This window comes from Arvicanthis niloticus, chromosome 10 (assembly GCF_011762505.2).
Source record: "Arvicanthis niloticus isolate mArvNil1 chromosome 10, mArvNil1.pat.X, whole genome shotgun sequence".
NCBI classification, from domain to species: Eukaryota; Metazoa; Chordata; class Mammalia; order Rodentia; family Muridae; genus Arvicanthis; species Arvicanthis niloticus.
Window position 1 is genome coordinate 48,662,944 of NC_047667.1, and position 17,431 is coordinate 48,680,374.

The 17,431-nt window shown below is 32.6% G+C and overlaps 1 protein-coding gene across 5 annotated transcripts in view; it reads right to left on the reverse strand.

The window, feature by feature from the left end:
* The window catches only part of Suco (SUN domain containing ossification factor), a 56,460-nt gene that overhangs the window by 26,451 nt on the left and 12,578 nt on the right, over positions 1–17,431 (reverse strand). For 2 of the 5 annotated variants that reach the window (XR_013112910.1, XM_034513010.2), the window contains exons 2-13: positions 17,280–17,391; positions 15,785–15,895; positions 13,226–13,380; positions 11,375–11,512; positions 10,835–10,985; positions 8,137–8,260; positions 7,236–7,372; positions 6,718–6,785; positions 2,867–2,974; positions 1,952–2,057; positions 266–286; positions 3–58 (exon numbers count right to left, since the gene is read on the reverse strand). Coding sequence is in view for 4 of the 5 variants with exons in the window: in XM_034513010.2 (XP_034368901.1) it covers positions 3–58; positions 266–286; positions 1,952–2,057; positions 2,867–2,974; positions 6,718–6,785; positions 7,236–7,372; positions 8,137–8,260; positions 10,835–10,985; positions 11,375–11,512; positions 13,226–13,380; positions 15,785–15,895; positions 17,280–17,391 (1,287 nt within the window). In the remaining variant the exon portion in view is untranslated. The remainder of the gene's footprint in view (positions 1–2; positions 59–265; positions 287–1,951; positions 2,058–2,866; positions 2,975–6,717; positions 6,786–7,235; positions 7,373–8,136; positions 8,261–10,834; positions 10,986–11,374; positions 11,513–13,225; positions 13,381–15,784; positions 15,896–17,279; positions 17,392–17,431) is intronic. The other 3 variants (XM_034513012.2, XM_034513014.2, XM_034513015.2) reach the window with 3 other exon arrangements.

Genomic DNA, 17,431 nt, shown 5'->3' on the forward strand with positions numbered 1-17,431 from the left:
ACCTTATTAGGCTTAAAGGACAAAAGTGCTCTGATCCAAAATGTGATACCAGTTCCACCTGAAAAACAGAAGTACATGAACTCGAAGTCGGCAGGGCACCTGTAAGGTTAACAGACTCAGTCTTCTCAGTATAGCATTTCTAAAGACACAATCATTGCCCCCAAAATCAATACTTAAAAAGCTTTGGGACTGGTTTTTTTATCTTTGCAATGCATTAATATGCCATGGTCTGTTATTCAATATTGCAAAAGAGAAGGTTGCTAACCTTTATGTACTTGATGAACATCTGAAGCAGGAGAAAGGAAAAGAAAAAGGAATCAGTTGCAAAGTCTGGATCACATGCCATAAGTAACAAGTATCTGCAACCCACATGTATGAAGTGTAGAAGCAACACGCTGTGACAGATAAGATTGTAGTACTCCTAATTCTTTGCAAAACCAAAAACCGTAATTCCCATTTTTTTACCATAACAACTGAAAAGCACAATCTAAATACATGTAATAGATTAGCTTTAAGCTAATAAAATGGAATAATCTTTAAATGCATTTATTATTTTCCATCTGTTAGATAAAAAAAGATTCTAAAACGATGGTTTCCAGAAACCATGTTTTATGTTAAACATTACAGCCATGCAAAGTGTATTTATGTACAGATAAATGTATATATTAATAAACAAATTAGTTTATTAAGTTTTTCTGGTAGTTTTAAAATATTGTATCCAATGTGTTTCAGGGAAGGCATAAGTTCTGGTCTTCTATTATTTCATATATAACTAATACAACTGAAAGATACTTTACTTACAAAATACATGTTTTAAAAAGTAATTTGTATATTTATATTTAGCTACTTTAGGTGAGCAGATACCCAGGTAAGAATTTGTATGCACATATAGCATTCATTACTACAAGCAAGTAGCTTTTTGACATGTCTCTACTAAAGTGGGTTTTCCCAAATAAAGCACTTCATAAACATTCTATGGATTCCCTCCATAAGAGAAACAAGTGGGGAGTTTTACATGGCAATTTTTCCATTGAGAATATCAACTGCATTTTTTCATTATAGAATCCAGCACTTCAATACTGAAATTAGGAATACTACAAGTTTACCCATTTGTAGAAATCAATTTAATTCATGCTTTAAAAAGAGAGAGTAAAATCCCAGAAGACAAAATCAAGTAGCTATAAATTCTTACAACTTAAAAAAAGCACAGAAATTAGAAGTTCTGCAATTCCAAAAGGTCTTATTATTAACAGCATGATACTTTAAGATGTGTCTATTATTTTCTATTAAAGAAAAAAAGGCTTAGAAAAGAGGCACAGAAACTTCCATAGATTATTATTCACAGAAATTCAACTTGAGTAATAGTTGGTGAAGTAAGCAATGGGAATATTTAAAGTTTCTAAAGTTTTATCTGAAATTGCTAAATGGGTATAATGTTTCATTTAATTATAAAAAGGGAGAGTCCTAAGTAAATGGATAATAAAATTGAATCAATTATCTAGGAATAAGATTTTAATGAGTTAAAAAAAAATCAGACCTACTTAAAAGATTCTGATGGCAGCAATGTTTTGTTTCAAAACAGAACACACTAGCAGGTAGATGGCAATTTACAGCTCTAAGGCATACTGAGCATGGTGCTGCACCACTACTTCACACACAGAGGCAGTGGTACCTTCTGAGTTAGGCCAGGGTGAGCTACCTAAGACTCTGTGTCAAAAAAAGGAGCAAAACTCAAAAACAAGACTTGTAACTTGGGGTTTATCAGAACCAAAAATAAATAGTTTGGTCTAGATACAAATATGCCAGAATAACAGTTGTCTATAAAATAGCCTAGTAAGAAGTATTTAATTAGTGTTATGCTAGGACTCTTAGTTTCTGATTCCTAAGTGAGCAGGGTGAATAACTAGAATAGTTTCATTACAGAACATAGTCTTATATGTATAAAGATTACCTTCACATATTTTGCATACATCTGTTCATCCAGAGGGAAACTTTGGACAGTCCGCTCATCTCTACCATGGAAAGTACCCAGCTTAATCCATTTATTTGTGGGATATCTAGAAAATGTAAAAATAAATTTATCATGTACAGTTTTTCTTCTCATTTAAATACAACAGGCCTTGAGTTCCACTTTACTAGGAGAGACTTACTTGAAAAATCACATTAACAAGCAGAAGACAAGGAAAGAGAAAAGCAGGAGCAAGGCAGCTTCAAGGGTTTGAGGAACAAAAGTAGCCATGAGACACCGGGAGAAAGACAAAGAGACTGTTACACACAAGCAGTGACAGGATGTGATGAGGAAAGACATGAATACAGTACTAGTAGAAAGCAGGCTAGAAAACACATGACCACATTTAAACAGACATCTTCCATAGCTAATTCCTTTAAAAGGAAATCTAGGATTCAATCATGCAAGTAAAACAAGTTTTTAAAACACTTCACCAAAAACATACATTGTGATATAAAACGAAGCACTTACACATATATATGAACATTTTTAATACATTTAAAAGAACTGTCTGAAAACAACAAGCATGATTAGAATAACTGCAAAGTCATATAGTTCTAGATTGGAATCCTGTTTCTCCCAAACAATAAATCATGTGACTTACACAAGCTAATTCCCTAACTGTGTCTTTAGTTTATAAGAGAATAACAGCATAGTTGTGATGTTTAAGTATTACAGGAGCTAAGATAAGTGATTAACAAGAGCCCATAATCCAAATGTTATAACAAACTGATATTAAAAACTAAAACGATAGAAGACAACAGATTGGCATGTGAGCTTAATTTTTACTCTGATATTCTATCATGGACTTTATATAAAACAGTTTTATAAAAAAAAAAAAAAAAAATAAGAATTTACCTGTCACTGATAGAAACCAGAAAGTCTTTGGGAGTAGAAGAAAATAATTCATAATTTGCAATATCAAATTGTTTCACTTGAATTGGCTCACAAAGTTCAATAACAAACCTTCAAAAAGAAAATAAGATAATTACTTACATAAACCAACCAAAGCACTTCATATTAAAGCATCTGTATAAACTAGACATCCACAAGTTACTAAAATGTAACAAAGGAGTAGTGTTTGTAATCTAACATATCTACTGATAAAACGCCTTGATCAAGACAAGCATTATCTAGTGGCAAGAAAAGAACATTGATAGTTGTTCCTATGATGTTTTCTTTTCTTAATGATACCTTTCTTTTCTTAATAAAATGATTTTACTAAAAACATCCTATGTTATATACCAAAAAGAATCTTTATACTTAGTGACTATGAAAATATCTCTTTAAAAGTATCTGACAACTGTCCCAAATGTCCAGCCCAGTATTAACATTTTGCAAAAATTACTAAGAAAAAGCAAAAATGTCAATTTATATATTCATCCAAAAGGATTAAAAATTGTCTTTCCAGACAATGAAACAACTAATGTCCATTAAGATTAAGGCCCATAGTTCAATTCCTATCACTTAAAGAAAAAGACAACAGACAGACAGACAGACAGACAGACAGACAAAATTATGTGTGAACTCTACTAATGTAAGATGTTGTCACATATGACCACTTAGGAAAAAATATTATAATAACAATGTTTCCACAGACATAAAAACTGCATATAGCATCACATTTATGAAAAAAGAAACTCATGGACAGCACTCCAATCTGTTTTAAATAATTTTTTTATCAAATGTAATTTTCATTCATTGATTCATTCAGTGTGCGTTATGTGTGTGGCAGTTCGAGGGCAACTTGCAGGAAGGAGAGTTAGGTCTCCCCTTTGACCATGTTGGCTCCTGAGTCTGAACTCAGGTTATCATGCTTGACAAGTGCTTTCTTGACATGCTGAGTGATACTGCCAGAGCCAAATAAAATCAAAAATATTAAAAGTAACTGTCTAATTTTGGAGAAAAATAGAACAAACAAACAAACAAAACAAAAAACCAATCAGGCTTCAGAAAAGGTGAAGAAGAAAGCCAAGTAATATTTATCAAATGCTTACTCTGGCTCAGATACTTTATTAGACAATTACATCTGTCCTCAAAAACTACAAAGGATATTATCTCTACAGAATCACTTAACAGATACTAATTGAGTATTTTACGCTTTTTTCTTTTAATAACAGAACCGTGTAAGCTGTAGCTAAAATATGGTTTTCTATCACAGACTTTATATTTTATGGTTTTAGATAATGAGTTGTAACCACAACTGTCAACTGTAACTTTCAGGTTAACTCTAGTTCTAAGAGATCAATTCTGGCCTTACTTAGGATACCTAGCACATATGTGGTACACAGACATACATGCAGGCAAAACATACATAAAAAAACTTTAATAATAATAATAACAATAACAACAGCAACAACAATAATAATAAAGGTGCAAAGTTAGCATTGTCTTTAAATTATGTAATGAGTTGAAAATGTCATTCTTTTACTCGACAGTTTTCAAGGACAGATCACCAGGTTGATGAGAAGGTAAATGTGATAAGGAGAATTAGAAACTTTTGAAGTATTATTTTATAAAAACACTGTATAGAATTCCCACATAGAAGCCACTTGGCTTCTAAATTATTAGCAATAAAAAATACAAAGAGGGAGCTCTCTCTATATATGCATTACACATCTACATAAATACATATAAATGTATAAGTCAAATGCATCTCTATATGTAACAGTTTGAAAGAAGTGCTTACAACAGTCATAAAAAACTGCTGAGGAATACATTTCAGAAAAGATACATGAAAAAGGTTAAGTATGTTAATAAGGATGAACCTTATTTTACTGGAAATAAAACTCAGTATCTGTCATTTAAAGATTCAAAACAATCTCAAATAAAATCTCCATATGGAAATCAGAAATGCAACAGTCTAAAAATAACAATAATCAATCAGAGGCAAAAAAAAAATCAAAAAGTTCTAATGTACAAAAATTTATCCTACTAGATACGAAAGTCTGTAAAAACTAAATTGTGGCACTGACACAAATAATAATAAACTGGCCAATGAAGAGCAGCATTGTAACAAAAGTGCATGAAAGGAAACTTTGTAATAAAGGTTTTTAAGTTAAGAAAGAAACAGAATGAATTACTGAATAAAAAATTACCCCAACAGGAAAACCACCAAATGGAAATGAATTCTTAACACACAATGTTAAAAAAACAAAAAAACAAAACAAAACAAAAAAATCCAGAGATACCAAAATCAAGTTAAAAGTTTTATTAAAAGACACTATAAAGAAGTTGCGGATGGCTTAGTTGGTAAAGGGCTTGCAACACAAACATGTATATAAGCCTACATATACGTATGTGCACTATTATTTGCCTGTTTACCACAGAGTCCAAAAAGGAGTTACAGATGTTTGTGAGCTGTCAGGTAGGTGCTGGAAACCAAACCTGGGTCTTCTGAAAATACAGTAAGCACTCCTAACCTCTGAGCTAGCTCTCCAGCTCCCTCAACTGGCTTTTAAACATGAACTTTTGAACAATAAAACAGTGTAATAAAAGTGTATTAATTCCCCCATAAATTGTTCCTATGTCTATAGAATTCATTAGTCTAAGACTTATAAAGCAGTGAAACCAAAATAATACAGTATTTCTTAGATGTCTTTCTCTTCTACATTCCTAATTACTGAGCACTGTCATTTTTACCTGTTTAAATCTCTTTCAGATATATTCCTCTCTTCTGTACCCAAACTGAAAATATTTAGCTCAAGGTCATGATATCAGACTGAAGCTATGACAATAGTCTTCCATCTCATTTCTCTGCTTCAACTGCATTTTCTTGTAGAGGTCATTCTTTGGAGACAAGCTTTCTTGAAATGCTAATGAGATAATGTCACTTCTTCATAAATGCTAGACTACTTTAAAACAAAACTGTAAAACTGGAGAACATTCAACTGGAAAGTGCTTGCTAGGCAAGTTTGAGGACAACTATTTAGATCCCCAGCACCAAGGTAGAAGCTGAGTGAGTACAGTAGCTGCCAGTAATCCCAGAAAATTCCTGGACTAGTGGAATCAGCAAACTCTGGGTTCAGTTGAGAGACGCTGCCTCAATATGGAAAATGGAGAGTGCTCAAAGAAGACACATCAGGCCTCCATCCACACAAGCAAACATGTACTCCACATACAAGCACATCCTGCGCGCGCATGTGTGTGTGTGTGTGTGTGTGTGTGTGTGTGAGAGAGAGAGAGAGAGAGAGAGGGGGGGGGGGGGAAGGAGGGAGGGAGGGAGGGAGGAGAGAGATGCACGCACATTGTCAAGCTGAGTACCTACGGTGTCAAATGGTCTTATTGTAGCTAGACAGCTAGATTACTGCTCCAGCCTCATCATCTCACTATTCTAATTGTACCTTCTTGTCACAACTAAACTGCTTCTACACAGTCATCCAGAAGAAATATGGTCCTTAAAATGTAGTGACTCCATCATCTGCTACTTCTTATGTGTCCTTTAAGATTCAGACCAGAAATAACCTCTTCTAAGGATTCTCCTTTATATCAAGCTCTTTGTAGACAATCCATCCACCAGTATTTCTGACCAGACCTGTAACTGTCAGCCCTTCTATCTCCTTAAAAGAAAAGGCATCTTGTTCTTAATTTGGGAGTAATATCAATATTCATCAATCATAAAAGCTTATTAAATTACAGAAATATATCAATCTTACCACAATAAAGATGTTCACATATAAAATATACTTTGTAAAATTTTAATTACTTACCAAATTTTAGTGCTGCAAGGATTCAACATATAAAGGTCCATATTTTCTATAAGAATAGCAGATGTGCTCTATTTCAAGTGGCAAAAAAAATAAAAGCAGTTTAAAAATATTTCAGTTCTAAAATGTGGTGGAATTCCTGCACTTTGACTTTTAAAATGAGCCTAAGATAGAATACTTGTGGGGAAAAAAATAAAATTTACCAGTTGAGGCCATAGCATTATATTAGCCTTACATCAATTTGTCCTTTTAAAACTTACAATGCCATTATAACTTTTCATTAGCTATTTTTAAAGCTCCATACAGATTATTAAATTATTTTTAAAGGTATAATCTTATCAACTAATATAACAAAAAATTGACACTATAAAATATTTAAAAGCATAATCTTGTATTAATTAGTAAAGTTAAAAAAATTCACAATGTAATAGTTACTGTCACACTAATGTCTGCTTTTAATAAAGTCATTAGTTTCTTAAATTTTCTTTAAAAAAAAAACCAAAAACATATACTTTAAGTACCTTGGCTTCTGGATTAGCTGCCAAAATTTTGGCACCACATTCTACAGAGGCATAATTATTTCTATTTTTCTGGACCTTTTTGGTGGCATGTGAACCTCCATTAGAAGACGGATGCAACGACTGACCTGTAGACAAACCTTATTATAAACACATATATGATGATTATGATTGAAAGTACACCCTCGGCCCCTAGCAACACAATCATCCCAAAAGTAACAGGCTACTTCCCAGAAAAGAACAAGTTTTAATTTCTAAAAATATAGCTTTAAAATACATGAGAAATCCGGACAGATATGGTGGCACATGCTCATAATCCCAGCATTTGAGATGCCATGCATAGAGGATTGCCATGAGTTTGAAGCCAGCTGTGAGTTTGTATTCACAGCTCAAGGCCAACCAAAGTTACATACAAAGATTCTATCTCAAAACTAATAAACTAAATTTTCAAAATGCTTTAAAATATCTAGAATAAAAATTCACATCTCCTGAGGTAAGGAATAACAGAACATAAAGATATTCCACGAGAATACAGCCTTATTGGTTTCATGTTTTTTTTCTACTTCTAACCCCAACATCAAGAATTCTTATCTCAAAATTTTTATGCAAAAAGTTTAAAGCTTTCTGACTGAACTTTCCATGTCCAAGTTTTTCCCCACACATTGGGAGTGATATTATTACTCTTTCTGATTTTACTATTAGTAGATAATGTCCAACAATAGATTTTAATATTAAAACTGTACACCACTAGATTCCACTGGTAGTGTAATCAGCAACAATGTAATAATTCTCTGATGAAGTTTTTAGAAATGTTATTTTATAATTAGAAAGAGAAAACACATATTTAAACCACCCCCTCAAATAATTTTTTAAAAAAATTAAAAGAATCCCAATGCTTTCTTACTTTTTTCTTTTTCTACTTCCATAACTTTCTTCTTCCACTCATCAAATGTTGGTATATCTTCTGGATCTTTGGAACTTGTGACAGATGTAGGGTCAGTTTCTCCTGGCTTTGTAAAATCAGAGCTCTGAAAGAAATGTCCCCCCACCAAAAAGAACAGATTTCAATCTTGTAAAAAAATTAATAATGAAGGTGAGCACAAATGCTTCTTTAATACTAAATAAAAATTTAATTTTATGAGTACTATTTAAAGTGAAATATTGATTTAAGTTTACATAAAAGAACTGAAACTTTTTGTTTTGTTTTGTTTTGTTTGTTTGTTTTTTGGTTTTTCGAGACAGGGTTTCTCTGTGTAGTCCTGGCTGTCCTGGAACTCACTCTGTAGACCAGGCTGGCCTCGAACTCAGAAATCCTCCTGCCTCTGCCTCCCAAGTGCTGGGATTAAAGGCGTGCGCCACCACTGCCCGGCAGAACTGAAACTTCTAAACACTACAAAATTGTTAGTAATATAAACATAACTTATTTTTAAAGCAAACAAAATGCTATACCTAATCAAATTCATTACTCAGAGAGAAAGAGTGTGTGTGAGTATACTTGCGGCACAACTACCTTAAAATAAATCTAAGATTTACTGCTGAAGGAGTCTTATAATACAGTATTAGTAAGATGTACACACCCACTAATTCCATACCATGTGCAATGTCAGTAAAAATGTATAATGTAATAATAATAATGTAGAAGCAGCACTACTTCTAATATAGAGAAATCAGAAACTTAAATATTCTTCAAATGATTAATTGTAAGAGAATAACTATATCCAGCACTAACAAAACAAATCTCTTGAGTCAACACTGAATAAAAAGCTAAATGAAGACATGAATGTCATTATAGACTGTTTCAAAGTCCTAAAATAGACATTTTTTTAAAATCACCAAATGCATGACAGCATTGTCTGAAGAGGAGCTCTAACTAGCTACACTGTTTTTTTTTTCTTAAGCAGAATAATTTACTTACCTATTCATTCATGGTTCAACAATTTGTACATTACAAAAACAAAACAATAACTTAATATGTTTATTAATAACGTTTGTTTACAGAACTAACTCTGGTAAATAATTTAGTAATTACAAAAGTTCACTTGGTTGAGATAATAAAGATCCCTCCCAAAACAAAAGAAAATAACATAGAACTCTAAGATCCAGGTAACAAAGTTTTCTCACGAATTAAGACATCTAAACAAACCCATAAAACCAATTTACTGCTACAAATGGAAGTATTCTGAAAAGTACTGTGTACACGAACTTAACTGGGCAGAATTATTTATTCTGAACTGGATACTCATGTGTTATTTCTAACAACCTTTTTGGGAGATTAATTTATTCAGGAATTATACATTTAATTAAAGTTTCATTCTTCTACTTAGTAGCACAGGCTCACAGTCTAAGGCCTTGTGTTCTGTACTTGGCTATTAGTTGAAAACAAGTAAATTTAAGACAGAGCTGGCTGGCTGCCAAGCTTCAATTCATATTTGAGACTTAAAGAGCTCCAAAGGAGACATGTTTTAAATTTTGTCTACTTTTACTTACAGGTGTGATATCTGACAACTGAACCTTAAAAACTCTTGAGCTAGATAACTGGGAAAATAAAAATGAGTCTTTTTAAAATACCAGACTACAAAACACTGAGTCCCCGTGTGTCTAGGGAGCCCACAACACATACAGCTAGTCCTATGCATAGTATAAAGCTCTGTAATACAAGTTAGGAAGTTTAAGTGAAAATTCACTAAGAACAACAGAACATCCCAAACTAAAAGGAATAAATAAAAAGGTGTGCTTAGCATTTTAAATTACTCTTTCATTCTATTTATTTTGCTTTCGAGTTGATGAAAAACATCGTTCACTTAGTTATTTCTTACCTGAGGGGAAATCGTAAATTACTGGGTAACAGTTCCTCAACAATTTTTTACTGGGCTCCTTTATACAGTTAAAGTAGATTTCAGAAAGAGTAAGTATACTGCTTCACTATAATAAAGTCCATCTTTATTGTAAGAATAATTTCAAGACAGTAGTTTAGCATCCAGTTGTACCTTGCATGTAAATAACGAAACCAAAAATGTGCCCTTATAATATTCTAGTTGAGCAGCATGTATTTGTTCTCACTGAATTAAATGTTATTCTTCAATTTAATGGTTGTAGCATCTATATAGATCAAAAACACTGCTTAAGCAGGCTTTGACTTATATTGTCCCAAAGATCTGATGGTGGGCAGAAAGTCCTGTAATTATATATAAAACGCAGGAGAATCCATTCCAGAACACCTTTATACATAAACACTAGTCAGAATATCACAAAGTAACTATTTACTATACATAGAAGCAAGGTTCATCAGTTTTGACTAATACCCCTATTTTTTTTTTTTAAAAGATTTATTTATTTATATGAGTACACTGTAGCTGTCTTCAGACACACCAGAAGAGGGCATCAGATCCCGTTACAGATGGTTGTGAGCCACCATGTGGTTGCTGGGAATTAAACTCAGAACTTCTGGAAGAGCAGTTGATGCTCTGAACCACTGAGCCATCTCTCCAGCCCAATACCCCTAATTTTATAACAAATATATTTAGCAATTCTTTTCAAGATTGCACTACTAAAGTACGTAACATAACAGAGTACTGACTAGCCAGCCAAAGTCACATACTAACCTCATTTTTTAAAGTATCTGAAGCATTCAATGCAGACTTTGGATCACTGCCATCTTGTTCACTCACTGAAACTTTTGATTCAAATTCTGATTTCGTTACTTTTTCTTTGCCATGTGAAGATGACACATTCTCTATATGCTGACCAACAAGGCTATTTAAAAGCAAAAGATATAGTAAACATATTTTAGCTGGATAGCAAGTTTTTATACAATTGTTATGATTACCACACACAAGAAACACCTAAACAGAAACACAATGAGATAAAATTCCAGTAATAAAAGTAGAGTGAAGTTTGCACCAAACACCTTTTTTAAAAAAAAATTACACTGTGGTTATTATAGAATCTTATCACTAATCAGATGTAGTAGTGCAGGCCTCTATTCCCAGCACTTGGAAGACTGAGGCAGGAGGAGCCTGTGATTGAGGCAAGCCTGGGTTACCCATAAAGTTCCAGGTTAGCCTGGGTGATCTACACAAAAAAGATACTGTCATGATATAAAGACCAAAAGAACCACAGTTAAAAGAATTATTCATACCCACCTCTCTGGTGAACTGACAAAAGCAGGTTGTTCCACTGAAGTATCTGCATCAGTAGCCTCCCCAGCATCACAGTCAGCTTCAGGCTGCTCTGTTTCACCCGACTTGGCTATAGATAAAGTACCAGATTTTTCGATTTCACTAAATGAGGAAAGAAAAAATTATAATCTAATGACTTAATAGACTTAATATATATATATTTAAATTCTAATAATGATGTTGAAACATAACCTAAGCCCAAGAAAAAAAAGAATGTTTGAAGATCTACAGAATGTTTTCAAAAATTATTTTTAAATAGGGCACAATGGAACATGCTTTTACTCCCAGTATCTAAGAGGCCAAACAGGAGGACTGAGAGGTCATGACTAGTCTAGGCTATTTACTTTAAATCATGAACAATCAACTGTTGACTGATCTAAGGGTATCCCTTCACCTAAAACACTACAGAATTTTATAACAAAATATTAAATGAATATTTGGCCTGCTAAAAGTAAAAACTTTTTTTCTAAGTGTATCTTCTGTAACATTTAATTTCTGCTGCTATTGAATCTAACACTGTTGTAATCAGCAAAATCTACCAATTATTTCAAGCCATTTCAGTGAAGCTTTACTGCACTTTTAAAATTTTACTATTAAAAATGTGCCAATATTTCAATATTTTCCTACCTTTACTTATAATTTACCAGTATTATTTTTATTTAGTTTTATTTTTTTACTTATTCACTTTACATCTCACTCACTGCTCCCCTCCCAGTCGCTCCCCCACACAATCTTTCCCCCTTCCTCCTTCCGACTTCTCCTCTGAGCAGCAGAGGCCCCTTTGGGTATCCCCCTGAACCTGAGGGATACTGCAAAGCTCTCTGCAAAGAGAGTCTCTGCAAAGCTAGGTAATTTTCCTTTCCTGTGGAGGCCAGACAAAGCAGCCCAGCTAGTAGAACATATTCCACATACAGTTAACAGCTTTTAGGATAACCCCCACTCCAGTTTTTCAGGCTTTTTCTAAAATTTAATTTAATTTTTCCAATCAATAATTTTTAACAAAATGGGAGAATAAGAACATACTGTTCAGATAAATAGTATTCTGATCTTAGCTAGTTTCTGAAATACTATCTTGACTTTTCTCAACATGCTTTCTGTTCCCTTTTCCGTAACTGAGCAACATTCCCAAATGATATCATCTTTGTGCAAAACTCCATTAACCCATCCCTTACATTCTGGAGGAATACAGATATTTAAAACCTGACTGCCGCAGTAAAGATTTCTAAAAGTGGCAATAAGGCAGCGCTTATTCTTACTCTGAGTCAAATACTCTTTTACATGCTTACTATTATTAATTCTCATAATAAAGTAAACTCTTAATGAGTATTAAGACAGGATGTTTGACTTTGCTCTCTTCATTACAACTTAAGGAACTCAGAAGCACAGCACTGAGAGAACTAAGGATAACTTAAGTATTTCAAATGTTATTAAATTACAAAAAGAAAGCTAGTCACACGAAAACATGACTATTACTAGAATGCTAGTAATACTTGATGGAAATAAATTGACATTTAATTTTTTGAATAACTATATAGATCATTTTTTTTAATGTACAATTTCTCCTAAGTAGAACCTATGCAATGCAGAGATTCATTGCTAGGCCATAATCTATTCATCTACTGAGCTGAATAAATAAGATCACTATTAAGATTATTTTCAACATACACAAATAAGACATTGATACAATCAATTATAACCACTATCTAGCCCAAATATCAAATGTGAGTATATTAAGGTGTTTTATTAAGAATGTTTCTAATTTGCTGTGTTTGCTTTTACTCCCACTCTATTTATTCCCCCTTCATAATGACTTACTCAAGCTTTGGGACTGGAGTCGTTTCTGAGGTAGATGAACTGGAACTATTTTCGATGTTTTCACTGCCTACAACTACACTGGAAGAATCTTCATGCATATCAACTGTAGGGAGTGCTTCAACCACAGGTAGGCTTAACTTCGTTGTTTCCAAATTCTGTTTTTTAAAAGTTTATATTAAAGGTTAAGATTAATAATTTACTTCTTCTGATGGGCAGACATTCATAGAAAGCTGAAAAATGACTACATGATGTTTATAATCTGAGGGTATTTAGTCCAATGGCAAAGTGATTAATATACATAGACTGCAATCCTGGGTTTAATTCTCCAGCACTAAAGAAAGAAAATTAAATACTTTTACACACACACACACACAAAATCCTTTCTTCTAACATTACTACCCTTAGAATTTTATTTTATATTCTAATACAGAACTTGCACATTTTTCATACAAAGCAGACACAGCTGTATCAGGTCCTACAAGTAATTCCACTTCTATTTAATACTGTACTATTAGTAACTAAGGAGTATATAAAATGGTATGATACAGTTCTTTTATCTCTAAAGAGTTTATAGAAAAGTGTGTATCAACAAATAACAATATAAGATATGTACAAGTATTACAACACAATAAAGAATTTGCTTTTCTTTCAATCCTAAATGTTCTAGGTCATTCACCGCTCAGAAATCAACTAAATGCCTACTCAGATCTGAAAACCTTTATCAGTTCCGGTGATAATAGAATTCGCTTGCTCCCTTCCTTTCTGCTTATACTATTCTCTCCAGCCTCATCACAGCATCCACTATACTCAACTGGTATTATCTGTCTTCCTCTTGTTTTCAATTATAATATAAATGTATTAAATAAGGAGAATGTTCTCTTGATTTTAATAGTCCCAGTATTTAGCACACAATGCACTTAAAAATCTAACAAAGAATAACAAGTGAGAAAAATTTACACCAAGTTCAAGGAAAAAAAAAACCTATGAACTATTACAGACTAGATGAGATGGGCCTTGAAAAATAGGTAAGCTGGTTTTGGAGCAAAAAGAAGACACACAACAATGTCAACAGTATTCAAAGAGTGATCATTTGGAGAACTAGTAGCAGTAAAATTTTTACAAATAACAATGGCTTTTTTTTAAAAGGTAGAAAATCTTTAGGAAAGGACATTATCAAATACTGTATTATTTCAGCATATATTCAAAATTTTAAAATGCAGTATTTTACATTTTTTAAACCTAAGTCCTTAAAATTCAACATGTATTTTGTACTTAACAATAAATCTTACCAGTCACATTTCAAATACTCAGTAACCAAAGAGCCTAATGACTACTATGCTAAACAACATAGGAGTAAGAGATTCCACAAGATTTCAAAACATTTGCGATAAAAGCTTCTAGACCAGTGGTTCTCAATATACCTAATGCTATAACCCTTCAATACAGTTCTTCATGGTTTGGTGGCCACCCCCCAACCATAAAATTATTTTGCTACTACTTCATAACTGTAATTTTGCTGTTATGAATCATAATAAATATCTTATATGCAGCCCCTGTGGGGATCAAACCCAAGGCTGAGAACCATTGTTCTAGACTTCAATTACGTGAGCTTCAAGGTAGCTGTGTAATTGGAAAGGCGACAGAGAACAGTTTTTTAGTCTATATCTAAATCTTTGGCAAATATTTTCCAAAATCTAGTAAAATGAAACTCCTTCATTCTGAGATAAACATTTTTTAAATAATTATTTATTTTATGTATATGAGTATGCTGTAGCTGTCTTCAGACACACCACAAGAGGGCACTGGATCCCATTACAAATGGTTGTGAGCCACCATGTTGCTGGGAATTGAATTCTGACCTCTGGAAGAGGAGTCAATGATATCAACCACTGAGCCATCTCTCCAGCCCCAAGATGAACATTATTAATCTGTAAATTGTTTTGTTTTTTCTTAGTCTGTCTCCATATCAAATATCCTTAGTTCTTTCAAGCTCTTAGATTAAATGGTTTCCAGATGTATCAGCATTCTACTAAGTTTATAGTATTTATTCACAATTTTAATAACTGCCATATTTCAGGTGCATAAAATAGAAAACAATATTTAGAATGAAGAAAAAGGGCAAACCACTTTAATGTAGTCTTTTAACTTCATAACCTATGTAAATTTAAATACTGGTTTCAAAAATGCTTTATGTGCTACATACAACTACTCCTGTTGCAAAATAAAGCAGATCAAAACATGATATAGTACCTAAAAATCAAAAAACATATATTATAATGAACCAAAAAAAAAAAAAACACAGAACTTAGAAAGAAATATTTGCACTCAAATTTTACCTCTAAAAAAATAGCCATATTTATTATTAAAGCTCTTATTTTAAATCTTCGTAAAATCTGTACTACTATTAACATGCAAATAATTTTACATTCCATTATATGGTACTTTATGGTGAAGAAAATATAACAACATATAACATGTTGACTAAACAAAGGCATCAATACTGTGCAAAAAGAAAGTCATAAGGTATATTATTAACAGCAAAGGCAGTATATAGCTTACTTTTACATCCACAGTGTAGTCATCTCTTAATTTATCTTCTTCTGGAGATAGAGTTAAATAGGAATTTGATTTTCCTGATAACTCAGCATTACTAGGTTCCTCTCTTTCATTCTACATGGTGACAAAGAAATGAATGGTAAAATTATTTTATATAAATAAGTAAGTAAATAAATAAATGCAGTTAGCAAAACTATCTCCTTCTTTGCTATAAACCAATTGATTCTCAACTTAATTTACATGTTTATTTTCATCTGATAGCTTAATAAGCACATCCTATATGAAGTATTATGTAGCAGACACCAAGTGAGACTTCCATTATTACTTAGAATATATGGTTTGTTTCATCTATGTTTTGACACATACTCATTAATATTTTCTATACCTGTGTCTTCAACTGCGTTTCCTAAAGTATCCATTTCATAAGAGCAAAGCTCACACTCACCGTTTTATAGCCTGAGCTTATCTAGCACACACGAAATACTGACATGCTTGCTGAATTTCCCCACTTAGTAAACTGTTTACTTAAAATTTTTTGTAATATTTGGTATGTAAATATCTCATCAAGGAAAAAGAGACAAATTTTACTGACTGTGGATAAAAGCATTACATTTTATGATTTCTTTTTAAAGAAACATTTAAACAAATTTTCAAAAGTTTATATCTTCCATCTCAGATATAAATTCTATACAACTCAAAAATTAAATAATCCACTCCAAATATTGTATCTCAAACCTCCAAACATGTAAATAAAAGTCTGTCATGATGCACATGCACACAGCTAAGGAACAACCCAAAAATCTCACAAGGGAAAAATACATCCTGCTTTATCTGTATACTAAAGGTCATGTGCATATATCCTTGTGAAGAAAGGAAATCACTTTGTGGAACACTTTTATGTTACTGTAATGGAAATCAAAATATTAATTTGTGTTCCTATTTAAAAGTGTACCTATACCGACAGGAAAACATTTGAACACTAAGAAGCAGCAGTAAACATGGCTCCTTTGGGGATGGGAAAAGTATATACAAAGAAAATTGTTTTATAGTCAGCCAAAATTATTTCTGTAATTTAAAATATAGAAAGTTGGAGAGGAAAGACAAATACAAATCAGCACTTACCTTTATCAAAACTACTGGGTGTTTTATGTCTATTTACTGTACCTAATTATATCTTAGGAACTACAAAGACTCCAACTGCAAATCCTCCATGCAATCCTCATTGCTGATAGCTTTTAATTTTTAAGAACAGAATTCTTTGCAGCAATAAAGGAGCAATTTTTATTGAGTATACATTATACTTAGCAAATAGTATTTGAAATACAAGCAACAAAAATATACAAATATCTGAGTTATCTTAATATCAGAATTACTTCCATAGCCCTCATAGCAATAAAACAGAAATCTCCACAAATTTGTAGCCTAGTATTTCTCTAGTTACTTTCACTCTAAATTAAGACAGTCTTAGAAGACAGGCTGTCAATTCCATTTAAGGTACCTTTTTCTGGAACTGTGTGTCTTCACTTCCTACTGCACAATTATCATCTTGAGAATAGTATGATGTTGAAGCTGAAGAACTCTCTTTACAGCATACATGCCAACTTGGAAGCCTGCAGACACCCACCACCAGCAACAGTGAACAAGAGAAGG